Below are 13248 nucleotides of genomic sequence, written 5' to 3' on the forward strand. Positions count from 1 at the left end.
GGTGAAGGAGACCGAGGCTGGAACACAGGCAGGGGCAGAGCAGGAAGAACCCTGTATCTCCATGATGAAGCGCTTGGCTTCTGCTTTGAAAGCTGTGGGAGATCAGGAAAGGTATTAGCCAGAAAGCAAATAATGTTCAGGACCTCTCTGAGTGCAGGGTTAGAAGATGGGAAGGAGGCCATCACCACTCAGGAAGAGCCGTGCGGTAGGGGATGAGCTGCAGAGATGTTGAATGGCAGAGCTGGAGTTGCAGCTGGAGAGCCCATGAGACGGGGTCGAGGAAGCAGGGGCTGGGCTTTGGGGCCAGGAACATCGGGGGTCAAACTCCAGACCTGCCATTTGCTGGATGAGGGATGTGGGTAAGCTAACAACCTTCTCTGAGCCTCTGTTTCCTTGTCTGTACCGCTGGAGTAATAAGCACTCCAGAGGGTGCAGGGGACTCAATGTGAAAGTGCCTATTAAGGACTCGGTACAGTGTGTTCATATCGGTACCACCACATGGGAAGAACGGAAGGCAAATGTCTCAGGAGCGTGAGGGATGGAGACCCAGGGAGCTCTCGTCTCCCTCAGACACATGAGCTGCTGGGAAATAGGGGCCAACGGCGCCCCTGCTGCCAGGAGGGAACACAGGCTGGGGCTCAGAGGGGACTCAGCAGAGGCCAAGGTGATTGGCACAGGTGCTTCCCCAGGTGTGGGTACCCGTGAGAGGAAGTATGGGCTCTTACAGACCACGCCCTACGTGTGCACACATCAGCCCCACACTCAAGACCCAGAGACGTACCAAGGCCAATGCAGCCTTTCTGAAATGACTTTTCCTCCAGAAAACCTCCCCCTCATTGTTATTTTCTGGGTTCCTTCTCTTTCATGCTGCTGCATTGGTGTACCATGGGACACATTTTGGGAAGTGGGGCACTCTGTTCATTCTGTAAGGGGTAGAGCCCTGTCTGACCTCGGATGGGAGGATGTTTCCCGGAGTGAGGCGGCCGGAGGGAGCAGGCTCAGACCTAGGCAATGAGAGTCACTTTATTAGCATAACGATGGGGGGGGGGGCGGGTAGGGGCTTTAGCTGTTGGCAGCGATGGTCTGCTGAATCCAGTCCACGTAGTTGCAGACCTTGGTGTAGACCCCAGGCTTGCCCTTCTGGGCACAGCCGTAGCCCCAGGAGACAATGCCCTGAAGCTCTCCGTTGCAGGCCACAGGGCCACCAGAGTCACCCTGGGGAGGAAGTGGTGGGACAACGTTTATAAAGAGAGAAGAGAGGGGAACCAGAGCCACACACAGTCTGAACCTTACAAGACCCCATTCCCGGTGGCTCTGTGGCTGCACAACCTCCTCAGGGTGAAGAGATGCCACACACACTAGACCCCGCCTTGTCTCTCCAGGAGACCACTGCCTGGGGGTCTGCGCTGTCAGCCCCACAGCCCTGGACACTCCAGTCCTGCTCCCAGGGAGGCTGCATGTCTGCGCAGGGGTCCCAGAGTGGCAGGGTCAAGGCACCTGGCAGGAATCCTTGCCTCCCTCCAGGAAGCCGGCGCAGACCATGTTGTTGGTGATCTCTCCGGGGTATGCGGCTTCACACTCAGCCTGACTCAGCAGTGGCGCCTCCAGGCACTGCAGCAGCTCCGGGTAGTTGGCTTTGAGGCGTAGGAAGAGATCAAGGAAAGAAAACGGTGGGTCAGGCCAGGGGATGGCAATCCAGTGCCGAACGTCGAGGGCGGCCAAACCCCCAAGGAACAGTGGGTTTCACGTCCCGACAAGGTCACGGCAGACCCTCCCTAGAGGTGCTCAAAGCAAGGGCTACATCTGTCCTATCTTTTGATATTTGGGCTCAACTCCTTGACACGTTGCATCTCTCTGGTACCCAGCAGAGAGCCCTGCATGTAGTAACCACTTGACATGAATTTGCAGACTGGAAGCAAAGGGGGCCCAGCTCAAGGGATGCTCCGTGCTGGGCAAGGTGTGTAGGTCGGAGCGTGAAGTTGTGAGGGTCCCACTTACAGCCAGAGCTCAGGGTGTTGCCCCAGCCAGAGATGAGGCACTCGGTGCCAGCAGGTGCACAGGCTCTGGGCAGAGCGATGGCAGCCACCCGGGCATTGGTGACCGCAGGCGAGGAGAGTTTGATCAGCAGGATGTCATTGTTCAGGGTCCAGCTGTTGTAGCTGGGGTGGCGGATGATCTTGGCCGCATTGATGAACTGCTCACCGCTCTCCACCACGTCAATGTTGTGTTCTCCCAGCCTCACCTGGATGCGGCTATTGCGGGAGAGGAAGCACAGTAAAGGCCTTTAGTCCACATCCCCGCGTGCCTCCTGGGTTCTCCCTGTGAGCAGGTGGGGGTGCAGGAATGTCACAGGGCAGCAGGGGGGCGGTGCAGGTGTGAGACCAACAACCTCCGTACTTCAGTGGGGATGGCAGTGGGGCAGGGATGCCTTCAAGGGGTCCCGCTGGGGACGCTCCTCCCTCTGCTTCTCCAGCCGCCTTTCCCCCACCCCTCGTGCATTCAGTGCCCTGGGCGCCACGGAGCCACTGCAGGTTCCCCAGGCATCCTTCATCCTCTGCAACCTTGCCAACTACAGGCAGTGACTTCTACTCCCTCCCTTCTTGCTCTGGTAAACACAAGCATCCCTCATGATCTAATCCAGCGCTTCTTAAAGTGCGGCCCCAGGACCTGCAGCATCAGCCTTACATGGGAACTCATTAGCAATCCAAAGTCTCGGTTTGCCCCAGACCCACTACATCAGAAACCCTGGGGGTGGGACCCGGCAATCTGTGCTTGAACAGGACCTCCAGGTGCTTCTTATGCGCACTCAGGTTTGAGAACCCTTGGTCTCGGCAGTGATCCTCAGCTCTGCCCGGAGAGTAGAATTGCCAGAGGCAGAGGGCGTCAAAAACTCACTAATATTCAGACCCTCTTCCTAAAAGGTCTGAGTTAAATAGGAACTAGGCATCTGCATATATATATACATACACACACATGTATACATATTAACATATTTTAGGTGGTTTTAATGTGTGGCCAACTGGCAAAGTTTACTTGTGTGAGGTCCTTGCCCGCTTTTCCCACTGGCCATTCCTACCCCAGAATGGTCCATCCCTGCTTGTAGGACCCACAGCCCTTGCTGTTTGAGCGATTGATTTGGGGTGTGAGTGACTTCTATCGGGTGCTCCCCCTTCACCCACAGCTCCTGCCAGCCAGCTGCCATCACCCACTTCTTGCCTCCCCCATCATCGTTCCTGGACCTCAGCAACACCCTGGATGGACCCCAGCCCTTCCAGAGGGCCCCGGGTGGCGGCTTCGGAGTCGGGGGCCCAGCACTTACGACTTGTAGCAGTGAGCCGCGGACACCACCCACTGGTCGCTGATGAGGGAGCCCCCGCAGAAGTGGTAGCCGGAGTTCAGGGACACCTGGTAGGGGACGGAATTCTTCTCGCAGGTGTAGCCCCCCACGATCTTGTCATCGTCGTCCGTGGGGAAGGCAACTGGAGCGGGGACAGGAAGGGAGAAGGCAGTTCAGCGGGGCCTGGGGGTGGAGCCCGGAGCCCCGCGGCGGGACCGCGGTGATTGGGAGTCCCGGACGAGCGCAGGGATGAGAGGGAGGCCACCGGGGAGCATCCCCGGCTTGTCTCACAGGAGGCTGCTCTCCCTAGCTGCTCTGTGTGTCCGCAGGGCACAGAGCTGGGGACCCTGCGGGGCCTCAGGCCCAGACCTCCACTGAGGTCACAGGGCAAGGACAAGACACCCCCTCACAGTGCACTCAGTGCGATAGGGTCTGAATGTGGTCCTCTCACCCACTGAATGCTTCTCTCTCTCTTATTCATCACCAGTCTACTCCCCATAGCAATTTCAGCACCAGCTTGTCACGATGGGTTGGCCTCACTAGGAAGATCGGACGCGTAGCCCTGGCTGTACCCAGCTCCTCCCTCTGTTCACATCTGCAGAGTGAGGCCAAGGACCCATTGCGCAGGACAAAGGTAATTACTGTTATGGGCCGATAGAACAGTGATTTGCAGCTGTGGATGGACATCTGGGAATCTTAACACTACCTGGGCAGCTTGAAAGGTCAAGGCCCTGGCCACACCCCAGGCTGGTGAATAGGACGCTGGCATGAGTCTTCTTTCCATCTCCCCAGCTGCATCCAAGGTTAGGAACAGCTACACGGGAGCTATCCTAAAGCTGTCGTGGCCAAGCCTCAAGTCCTGGTTCATTTCACAGATCATCCCCACCTGGTCTCCCTTTCTTGCCTCTCCCAACAAAGCCCTGAAATGGATGGGTGAGGGGGATGGGAGTGGAGTCTGGCAGAAGGGGAGAGAACGAGGCTTAAGAGAGCCTCAGAGCGGAAAGGAGGGGTGCTGGACAGGACGGTAGGATCTCCGTGCGCAGGTGCAACAGGAGAGGCAGGAGGAGGGGAGTGGGACCCGAAGCAACCATAGGACTCACCAGCCGCTCCCAGAAAGGCGAGGATCAGCAGCGGATTCATGGTGGAGAAGTGCAGCCGAGTGGCTGAGGCAGAGCCTTTATACCTCCCCAGGAGAGGGAGCAGGCATGGGTGAGGGTGGAGGGTCACCTCCCCCCGGTACAAACACACCTGCAGCTTTCCTGTTCCTGGAGTCTTGCATCAGTTCTGCTATGTTTAGCCACTCTGTGGATTCACGACTTATGGGTGATAAGGAAACGTAGCTTCTGAGGACAGGGAGGAAGACTGATTCGCAGGAGGAGTCTGGGATGAGGGAAACGGGGAGATAAGACCCTACATATCACAGCTGGGCTTTCTTAAACTACACGGAGGATATCAGGCTTAGGAAGGGGAGAGTGACCTGGGCCTCAGAGAATCCTCTGACCTCGTGGAGTTGATATTTGTGACAAACTTGACTGCTTGGTATCCTGGTCCCATGAGAGGAAAGAAGTCTTGACTAAGTCATACCTGTAAACACAAAGACCCTTCTCAAGGCTAAACCACTGGGTAGGAAGGTCAAATCCAAAGCCTTGGGGAACCAGGATCCCAACATCAAGAGGTGTTGAGATGGGAGAGGCAGAGTTTCTTATGAGTCTGGGCTTTCAAGCTGGTTCTCCTTCCTATCAAGGTTTGTGGAAAGGGGGTCATTTGGAAGGAGGAGGGGCCAAGGGTTAAGTAGGTGTTTACCTGATACATTGGGGGAAACAGAAGACCACTACCACATTTCTCCTCTTCCTTGTCTCCCTCACTGCTCATGTTGCCATAGGTTCTCATTAAGCAGCCTCCTGGTCACCCTAGCAACCTGCCCTAACGGTGATGAAAATTGCCCCCACCTGCTAGGAGCTTGATGGCCTGAGCTAGAATTGTGTGCTCCAGATCAGATATTAGAAAAGGTTTGAACAATGGTAAATTTGGGTCCTGATCAGAGAATCACCAGTAGGCAGAGAAATTGGCACACGATAAAAGTTGAGTATTGGGTGATTGAAAACAACATTGAAGGTGGAGGAATTCTGGAATTTTCTATTTTTGATGCAGTGGGCCTATTTTTCTGGGCTCAGTGCAGAGTGAATCTTGCCAGAAATGATCTCAGTTTGCAATCTGCCATGACCATTAAGACAGGACATCTATTGAGGCACAACCTGGCCAGAAGGGTGGAGATGCAACTGGCATCTGTGCTTGAGTCTAACAATGTGAACCAGGTGACTTCTCCTTCTCAGCTCCTCTGAGCTCAGGGTTCCTGATGGGCAGCAGTGGGCAAAGTTCACACATGAATTCTCGGAAAGGTAAATATGAGCAAATGTTCTGGAGATGGTGAACAAAGTCAGAAATGCTCAGAAGTCTGGTGGCAAGACAGGAAGTAGGCTGGAGGGATGGAGTAAATGGAAACAGAGTGAACTGGGGGAGGTGCAGCATGAGACTTGTGGGTAGAGAGGGACCCACAGGGCGTCTTCTGGTTCTGTGCCTGGCCTGCCTGGAAGCCAGCTTCTCCACGACAGGACACCCACTGCTCAGAGCTCTCCCCATCCTTACTGCACCTCTAATCCCTGATCTGATGGGCTCATATCTAGGCAGGGATACTGCTATATTTGTTTAGTGCCTGACAGCTTTTAAACGAAAGATCTTTCCCACACAGAAGCAGCAGTGTTATGCTGAATTTCTTTTTTTTTTTTCTGTTTCAATTAAGAGGTTTTTGGGGTTTTTTTTTTTCCAAATCTTTAGAGTATAATTGCTTTACACTGTTGTGCAGTTTCCACTGTACCACAAAGTGAATCAGCTATATGTATACATATGTCCCCATATCCCTTCTCTCTTGAGCCTCCCTTCCACCGTCCCTACCCCACCCCTCTAGGTCATCACCCATCATCGAGTTGATCTCCCTGTGTTATGCAGTTGCTTCCTGCTAGCCATCTATCTTACATTTGGTAGTGAATATATGTTTTTTTTTTTCTTTTTTTTTTTTATTATTTTTTTTGGGGGGTACACCAGGTTCAATCATCTGTTTTTATACACATATCCCCGTATTCCCTCCCTTCCTTGACTCCCCCCCTCAAGTCCCCCCCCACCCTCCCCGCCCCAGTCCTCTAAGGCATCTTCCATCCTCGAGTTGGACTCCCTTTGTTATACAACAACTTCCCACTGACTATTTTACAGTTGGTAGTATATACATGTCTGTGCTACTCTCTCGCTTCGTCTCATTTTCCCCTTCACCCCCCGCCCCCTCCCAAACCTCGAGTTCTCCAGTCCATTCTCTGTATCTGCATCCTTGTTCTTGTCTGGTAGTGAATATATGTTAATGCTACTCTCTCACTTCATTCTAGCTTCTCCTTCCCCCCACCCCCCCACCCTGTGTCCTCAAGTCTGTTCTCTACATCTGCATCTTTATTCTTCCCCTGCCACTGAGTTCATCAGTACCATTTGTTTTTTGGTTTTTTTTTTACATGACATATATATGCGTTAGCATACAGTATTTTCCTCTTTCTGACTTACTCTGTATGACAGACTCTAGCTCCATCCACATCACTACAAATAAGTCAGTTTCATTCCTTTTTATGGCTGAGTAATATTCCATTGTATATATGTGCCACATCTTCTTTATCCATTCATCTGTTGATGGGCATTTAGGTTGCTTCCATGTTCTGGCTATTGTAAATAGTGCTGCAATGAACATAAGGGTGCATGTATCTTTTTGGATTGTGGTTTTCTCAGGGTATATGCCCAGTAGTGGGATTGCTGGGTCATATAGTAGTTCTATTTTTAGTTTTTTAAGGAACCTCCATACTATTCTCCTTAGTGGCTGTATCAATTTACATTTCCACCAACAGTGCAGGAGGGTTCCCTTTTCTCTACAGCCTCTCCAGCATTTATTGTTTCTAGATTTATTGATGATGGCCATTGTGAGGTGATACCTCGTTGTGGTTTTGATTTTCATTTATCAAATGATTAGTGATGCTGAACATCTTCTCCTGTGTTTGTTGGCCATCTTTAAGTCTTCTTTGGAGAAATGTCTATTTAGGTCTTCTGCTCATTTTTGGATGGGGTTGGTTTTTTTTGATATTGAGCTGCATGAGCTGCTTGTATATTTTGCAGATAAATCCTTTGTCAATTGCTTCATTTGTAAATATTTTTCATTTGTGTTGAGTTTCAAGTTTTACTTTTCATAAATGTTTCAACTGTGAGGTGTGTAGAACAACACTATTTCCTTCTACAGAGGATGAGACTGAGAATCAGAAAGGTTCTCTCTTGCTGGAGAATGAGGTCTAAAAGTGGCAGAGCTGGCCTCAAGGCTGCTGGAATACAGGGAAAGTCCTGTGAAGCATGGGAACCACAGCAGATGGCAGCTAAGGGGTCAAGCCAAGGGACAAACTATATCCGGACCCCTCCTGATACTCGTGTCCCTGGCAGAAAGAGAAGCTTGAATTAATCTTCCACGAGCACCTGGCCTCACAGCCCTACCTTGCCATGGCCTTGGGCCCCACTGGGCCATGTTTAAGGCACAGGTAGCTCACCCAGGTGTGGAGACTCTGTAATAGAGGATTTTTTCATAAATATCATGAAGTATGCTGTTTTGTTTTGTCCTCTTATTGTGGGATCTTCATAGCAAGTCCTGCCTTAGAGGATAAGGAGAGACTCTTGCTGCAGATACCAGCATGCCCTGGACAGGTATGCGGAGGTGACCTTTGGTAGGAGATAGGAAATTATCTTGGGAAAAAGGAGAAAGCTTTTGAATTGGTGCTTGTGGCTCTGATTCTGTCTAAAAGGGAACCCCCATGTGTCTGTGCTTTTCTGTGTCTAAAGCTCTAAGACTAGCCTTCTCCTGATGTTTTGTGCTCCCCCTTAGAATCAACCATCACACCCACAATACAGTATGAGGTGAGTTTTGGTCAACGTATCAGAGGTCACCTTACAGGCAGAGAAGATAGATATAGTGGAGACCATTACCTCATACTCCAGGCTCAGATGTGTAGGATGCGTTTGGGTCCACCTTTGCCCAAATTCAATTGGTATAAGTCTCTGCGGCACTTAGCGCTGCTCATCCTGAATTGTGGATTCCTTTGTCTATTTCTCTGATATTTTCCTAGTTGATTTTTAGCTCTTGGCATATCAAGCCACTGCCTTTTCATTATGATAATGGGGAATCGTTTCAGTGTGCTTACTGTACCACATGTTGTGTGAGTCCTTCATGGACCTTTTTCACTTTATCATCACAACCACCTATGGGGTTGCCCATTTTATAGATGACAAGATATGCTTCATGGAGGGGAAGTCACTTTCTCAAGGTCACGCAGCCAGGAAGTAGTAGAGATGGGATTTAAGCACGGCAGCTCCACTCCAGAGTCCGCAAGCTCCACCAGAGAACGTTTGGCTTCCCTTCTCCTGATCTGATTCTCATACAGCCTTGTGAGTTGGGCAACAGATACCATTTTTTCCTTTTTACTAATGAAAAATCTAAAGCTAAGAGGTTCAGGGACTTCTCCAGGGTGACCCAGCTAAAGAATCCATAAATGACACCAGAACTTAGCTTTCCCTATGGAAGCTGAGTCCGTTTCCCATCATGCTGCTACATTGTGGTGTCTTTCAGACCTCCCATTGGTCTGAAAAGTAGATTTTTGTCAGATTCCAAATCATTAGTTTCTTTTTAAGAAATGCTTCCCTCCCCAAGTCCCCCAGCTCAGTATTTCTCCTCGGCTCTAGTCAGCTCCTCCTTGGCCCCCAGGTCCTTTACCACCTTCAACCAGATTGTCAGCTTCTTAGATGTCTTTCCTCCAAACTCCCAACTCCTTCCCTCTTCTGTGATTTTTTTCTAAACTACGTATTTTCCCCATTGAGCAATTTCTCTGTATCCAATAAGAACTATTTTCTTGAATGTCTCAGCCTGGGAATCACTGAATCTGGATAGTGAAGGGGTGGTGTCTGTGATCTGGAAAAACTCAAGAGTGAGACAGAGACTAGGGGCATAGACTGGTCACTGACTGGTGGGCTAAACAGAGTAGTGCCCTTCCTCCCCACCAGGCTACTGCTCCCCACCTTGAAGCAAGGAAGTTGGGCAAGTCTGCTTGCATATTTTATCTACTCTTCAGGGGTAAATGGGGGAGTCTGTAGCAAGTGAAGCTTTTTATCTAAAGATAGATTGGTTCCTATAATGTAATGGCCTTTCTGTTCACATTTCAGTCATTCCTTGTCTCATCCTGGGCTTATTAATGCTGCTTAAGTGACTCCAGAGTCTACTGAGAATAAGCAGAGGAAAGCCAATGAAGAGTCTGGGAGGAATACCCATGTGAGCTGTTATTATCGTAGCAGCCATGACTTGTACCACGATACTCAGAGTTTAAGAAATGACAGGTGTATGTATTTTTGTAAATCATATTAGATCCAGATGGAGCCCCACAAGTCAAGTTCAGTGATAAGCCCAGTCAGCTGAGCTCCCTCCACTCACTTAGCTTGCAAAAACTCTAGACTGTGTGGTCCACTTGGAAGGCAGCCAACTGGTCAGCCCACTTCCTATAAGCCGACCTGTCCAGGAGGACCTTCAAAAGGCTCCCAAGGCTCAGAACTGAGTGTTCAGTCCACACAGGAACTAACACAGTTCAAATCTGAGGACCGTCCAAGTTCAGAGCCACTGTGTTTGAGCAGGTTCTGGGCTTACGTCTCTAGACCCCATCACATCTGTTCCCTTTCCCAGCCCGGGGGTGGGGATGGGGGGCACAGGGGGTTGGCACACATGTTTTTGGGCCACCACTCTACTCAAACAGAAAGGTGAAATCCTCTGTTCCCTCCCTGTTATAACAATCTAGTTCATTTTTAATGGCCTTACATTGCCTAAACTCAAATGCTTTTTGTAGCGTTTTTCTCCAGGGAAATCCACATACTTGGCAAATGTTTCTCTTTTCTGCCGAATCACATTTATTTACTCAATGTATTAGTTTGCTAGGGCTGCCATAACAAAATACCGCAGACCAGGTGTCTTAAACAGCGGAAATCTATTTTCTCACAGTTCTGGGAGCCAGAAGTCCACGATCAAGGTGTTGATAAAAGAAACTTTCACCTATTGAGGTATGGAGAAGTCACTGTGGCTTGTATAGGAGTTAATTTGAATTTTATGCTAACTGAAACAGCCTGTTTGTAGCCTAGCATGCATATTGGGTTGGCCAAAAAGTTCATTTGGGTTTGTGAATCAGACGTTACAGAAAAACCCGAATGAACTTTTTGTCCAACCCAATACATTGTATGTCTGCTTTAATTATCAAAGAAAAGGGCACATTGACCAGAAGTAAAAAATATCTGTGTTAAAAAATAAAATGTTTCCCTTCCTGGGACGCCAGTGCTGATACTCCTGCAATGATATGACTCCCTTCCCAGGGGCCAAAGCCATACTGACTCACTGTGTTCGGGCTCATCTATTTTTTTTTTAAAACCTTGAAGGAATGTGTCCCTGACTTGTTTAATGCTCTTTGTTCTGACAAGATATAAAACTGGGCTGAAAACCATGCTTCTCGGGAGCAGTTCCTCGGAGTTATCTGAGAGGCTGTCTTCCGGGATATAGTCCTCAGTTTGGCTCAAAAAAGTTTGCTTCTATTCGTATTACAGGTTGTTTATTGATTATTTTTGTCAACAGTATCAACAGGGTTGGTTTCTCCTGAGGCCCCTCTCCTTGGCTTGCGGATGGCCTTCTTCTCTCTGTGTCTTCACGTGGCCCTTCTTCTGTGGGCACATCCCTGGTGTCTCTCCTTGTGCGTCCTAATCTTTTCTAATAAGGTCACCAACCAGATTGGATAAAGCCCCACCCTCATGGCCACATTTAAATTATTTCTTTAAAGATCCTATTTCCAAATACAGTTACATTCTGAGGACTGGGGGTTAGGACTGCAACATATGAGTTTTGGAGGAACACAGTTCAGTTCGTAATACCAAGTAAATACTTACTGAATGCCTGTGATGTTCCTGTACTTTTTCTAAGCTTTACGGAAACAGCAATGAAGACGATACAAAAGGTCCTTGCTTTTATGGCATCCTTGTGTATTTATGTGTGTGTGTGTGTCCATACATATGTTAGGAAGTATAGCTATGAAAGGCAGACAGTAAATTTAAATATGTGTGTGTGTGTCTATATATATATATATATATATAATGTGTATATAGTATATAGAGTTGATGCTTGAACAACATGGGGTTTGAACTACTCCAGTCTACTTATACATGGATTTTTTTTCAATAAATACTACAGTATTATACGATCTGAGGTTCACATTGGTCTGGCATACAGATGTCCTACCTGGGTATCTAGAGTACTTTATAATTTCCTTTCACCAAGAACAATCAGCATAATGCCATCAGTGTAATCGACTAGCACGATATCAAGATGACTAAGGGCCTTCTGACCTGTGTGTATGGATAGAGAACAGGCTAAATGCAGCCTTGAGATAAAATACTTAAGGGGTATTTCTGACTCTGCCACTTGAGGGCAAACTGTATCTGATTGTCTTTACTGAGTATTTCTAAACTCCTCTGGAAGAAATTTTATCCTCAACCTCCAGCAGCTACCCTTCCTGTCTGCGGATGGAGCCCTCCAGCTGGTCCTACCCATTCTCTCCCATCCCATCCTACCCATTCACACCCATCCCCACCCATCAGCACACAGGCAGCTGCATCTGCCCTAGAGCTGTGGTTTCCCCCTCCAGCCTGCCTCCCAGGGTTCTCAGGCTCACCCGGAGGGGAGCCAGGTAGTGGGGAGCAGGGGTTCTTGCTGAGACCTTTGATCTGTGCCCTGCACTGTGTCTCCAGCACTGCAGAAGTAAGAGCCACTGTCTTCAGGGATCCCATTGCTCACGGTCAGAACTGAGAATGTCAGGTTTGGGTGGCTAATGGGAAACTTGGCCTTGGGAAACCCACTCTCGTAAGTGGCCTCAGAGCCCTGATTCGCCGTGGCCATCAGCACCAAACTCTGTCCTGGAAGCTGACGGTACCAGTACATGAAGGTGACCTGGCTATCCACCTGACACTGGATTGTTGTGGAGGTCCCGCGTTGACAGATGTCCTTGCTTGGCTTTTAAGAGAGGAGAGCACCGGACACAGAGCCTAGTTACAGAGAGATAGAAAAACCCATGAGGGCTGACAAGCTTGTCCCCAGGCAGGAAGGTCTTTCACTATTTGCTGCAATATCACCTTGGCTCCCAAAGAATCCTGTAGCACTGTCTACACTTTGGTTTCATTCTGCCAAGTGTTATTGTGTCAGGATCCTCTAATCCAACATTCCCCACCCCCTGACTGGTGGCCTCAGACCCTCTCCTCCTCTTCTCAGCATCCACATGCACCCCAAGCCTCCCCCCAGGATAAGGCCATCATACCTAGTCCCAGGAGAAGCAGCAGAAGAGTCAACATCTTTAGATGTTCTCTTTGCAGAGAAAAGGCACTAAGACGTCAAATTCACGTTCATCTTCCTTCACCACCGTGGAGCTCATCCCTACTGGCTCTGTGCCCCTCCCGTCATAGGAAGTTGAGTTTCTGCAGAATATGGAGACTTGTCTGCCCCCTAGTGGAGCTGTGTGGCTCTTCACTTCAGCTGGATCTTCATTCACAAGGCTCCCAGCCGGCAACTGCGGTCTAGCCACCGTGTATCCACCACCGCCCCATCCATCATTATTGAGCACCACGTATGTGCTACTCCTTGGGTACAAAGCAAGAATGGGATGCACTATTGACCTCAGATAACTAAAGGTAAAATTTTAGAATATTAGGGAAACATAATTCAGAATTTCAACTGTCTGCTGAGTCTTTATTTTGGTTGTCCCAAACTCATT

The 13248-nt window shown here is 49.4% G+C and overlaps 2 protein-coding genes across 2 annotated transcripts in view; both read right to left on the reverse strand.

Annotated features, from left to right (window-relative positions):
• LOC130851805 (M1-specific T cell receptor beta chain-like) overlaps positions 1-12829 on the reverse strand; it is a 32604-nt gene extending 19775 nt beyond the window's left edge. The window contains 2 exon segments of the mRNA XM_057732539.1: positions 12222-12526; positions 12796-12829. Of these exon segments, the coding sequence (XP_057588522.1) occupies positions 12222-12526; positions 12796-12829 (339 nt within the window).
• On the reverse strand, positions 1017-4483 carry LOC130851012 (anionic trypsin). The gene is made up of 5 exons (XM_057730677.1): positions 4438-4483; positions 3320-3479; positions 1999-2252; positions 1498-1634; positions 1017-1215 (listed from the first exon to the last, which is right to left on the reverse strand). Exons 1-5 carry the CDS (start codon positions 4475-4477, stop codon positions 1063-1065), a joined length of 744 nt encoding a protein of 247 aa, XP_057586660.1. The 5' UTR covers positions 4478-4483; the 3' UTR covers positions 1017-1062.
• Positions 12830-13248: the final 419 nt, after the last annotated feature.

This window comes from Hippopotamus amphibius, chromosome 4 (assembly GCF_030028045.1).
Source record: "Hippopotamus amphibius kiboko isolate mHipAmp2 chromosome 4, mHipAmp2.hap2, whole genome shotgun sequence".
In the NCBI taxonomy this organism is placed as follows: domain Eukaryota; kingdom Metazoa; phylum Chordata; class Mammalia; order Artiodactyla; family Hippopotamidae; genus Hippopotamus; species Hippopotamus amphibius.

Bases quoted from the DNA above. Each gene is read 5' to 3' on its own strand.
- LOC130851012 (XM_057730677.1), bottom strand. From the start codon at position 4,477: ATGAATCCGCTGCTGATCCTCGCCTTTCTGGGAGCGGCTG. The intron at 2,253-3,319 runs GTAAGTGCTGGG...CTCCCGCAATAG, and splicing joins GCGGCTCACTGCTACAAGTC to CCGCATCCAGGTGAGGCTGG. The intron at 1,216-1,497 runs GTGCCTTGACCC...CTTCCTCCCCAG, and splicing joins GAGGCAAGGATTCCTGCCAG to GGTGACTCTGGTGGCCCTGT.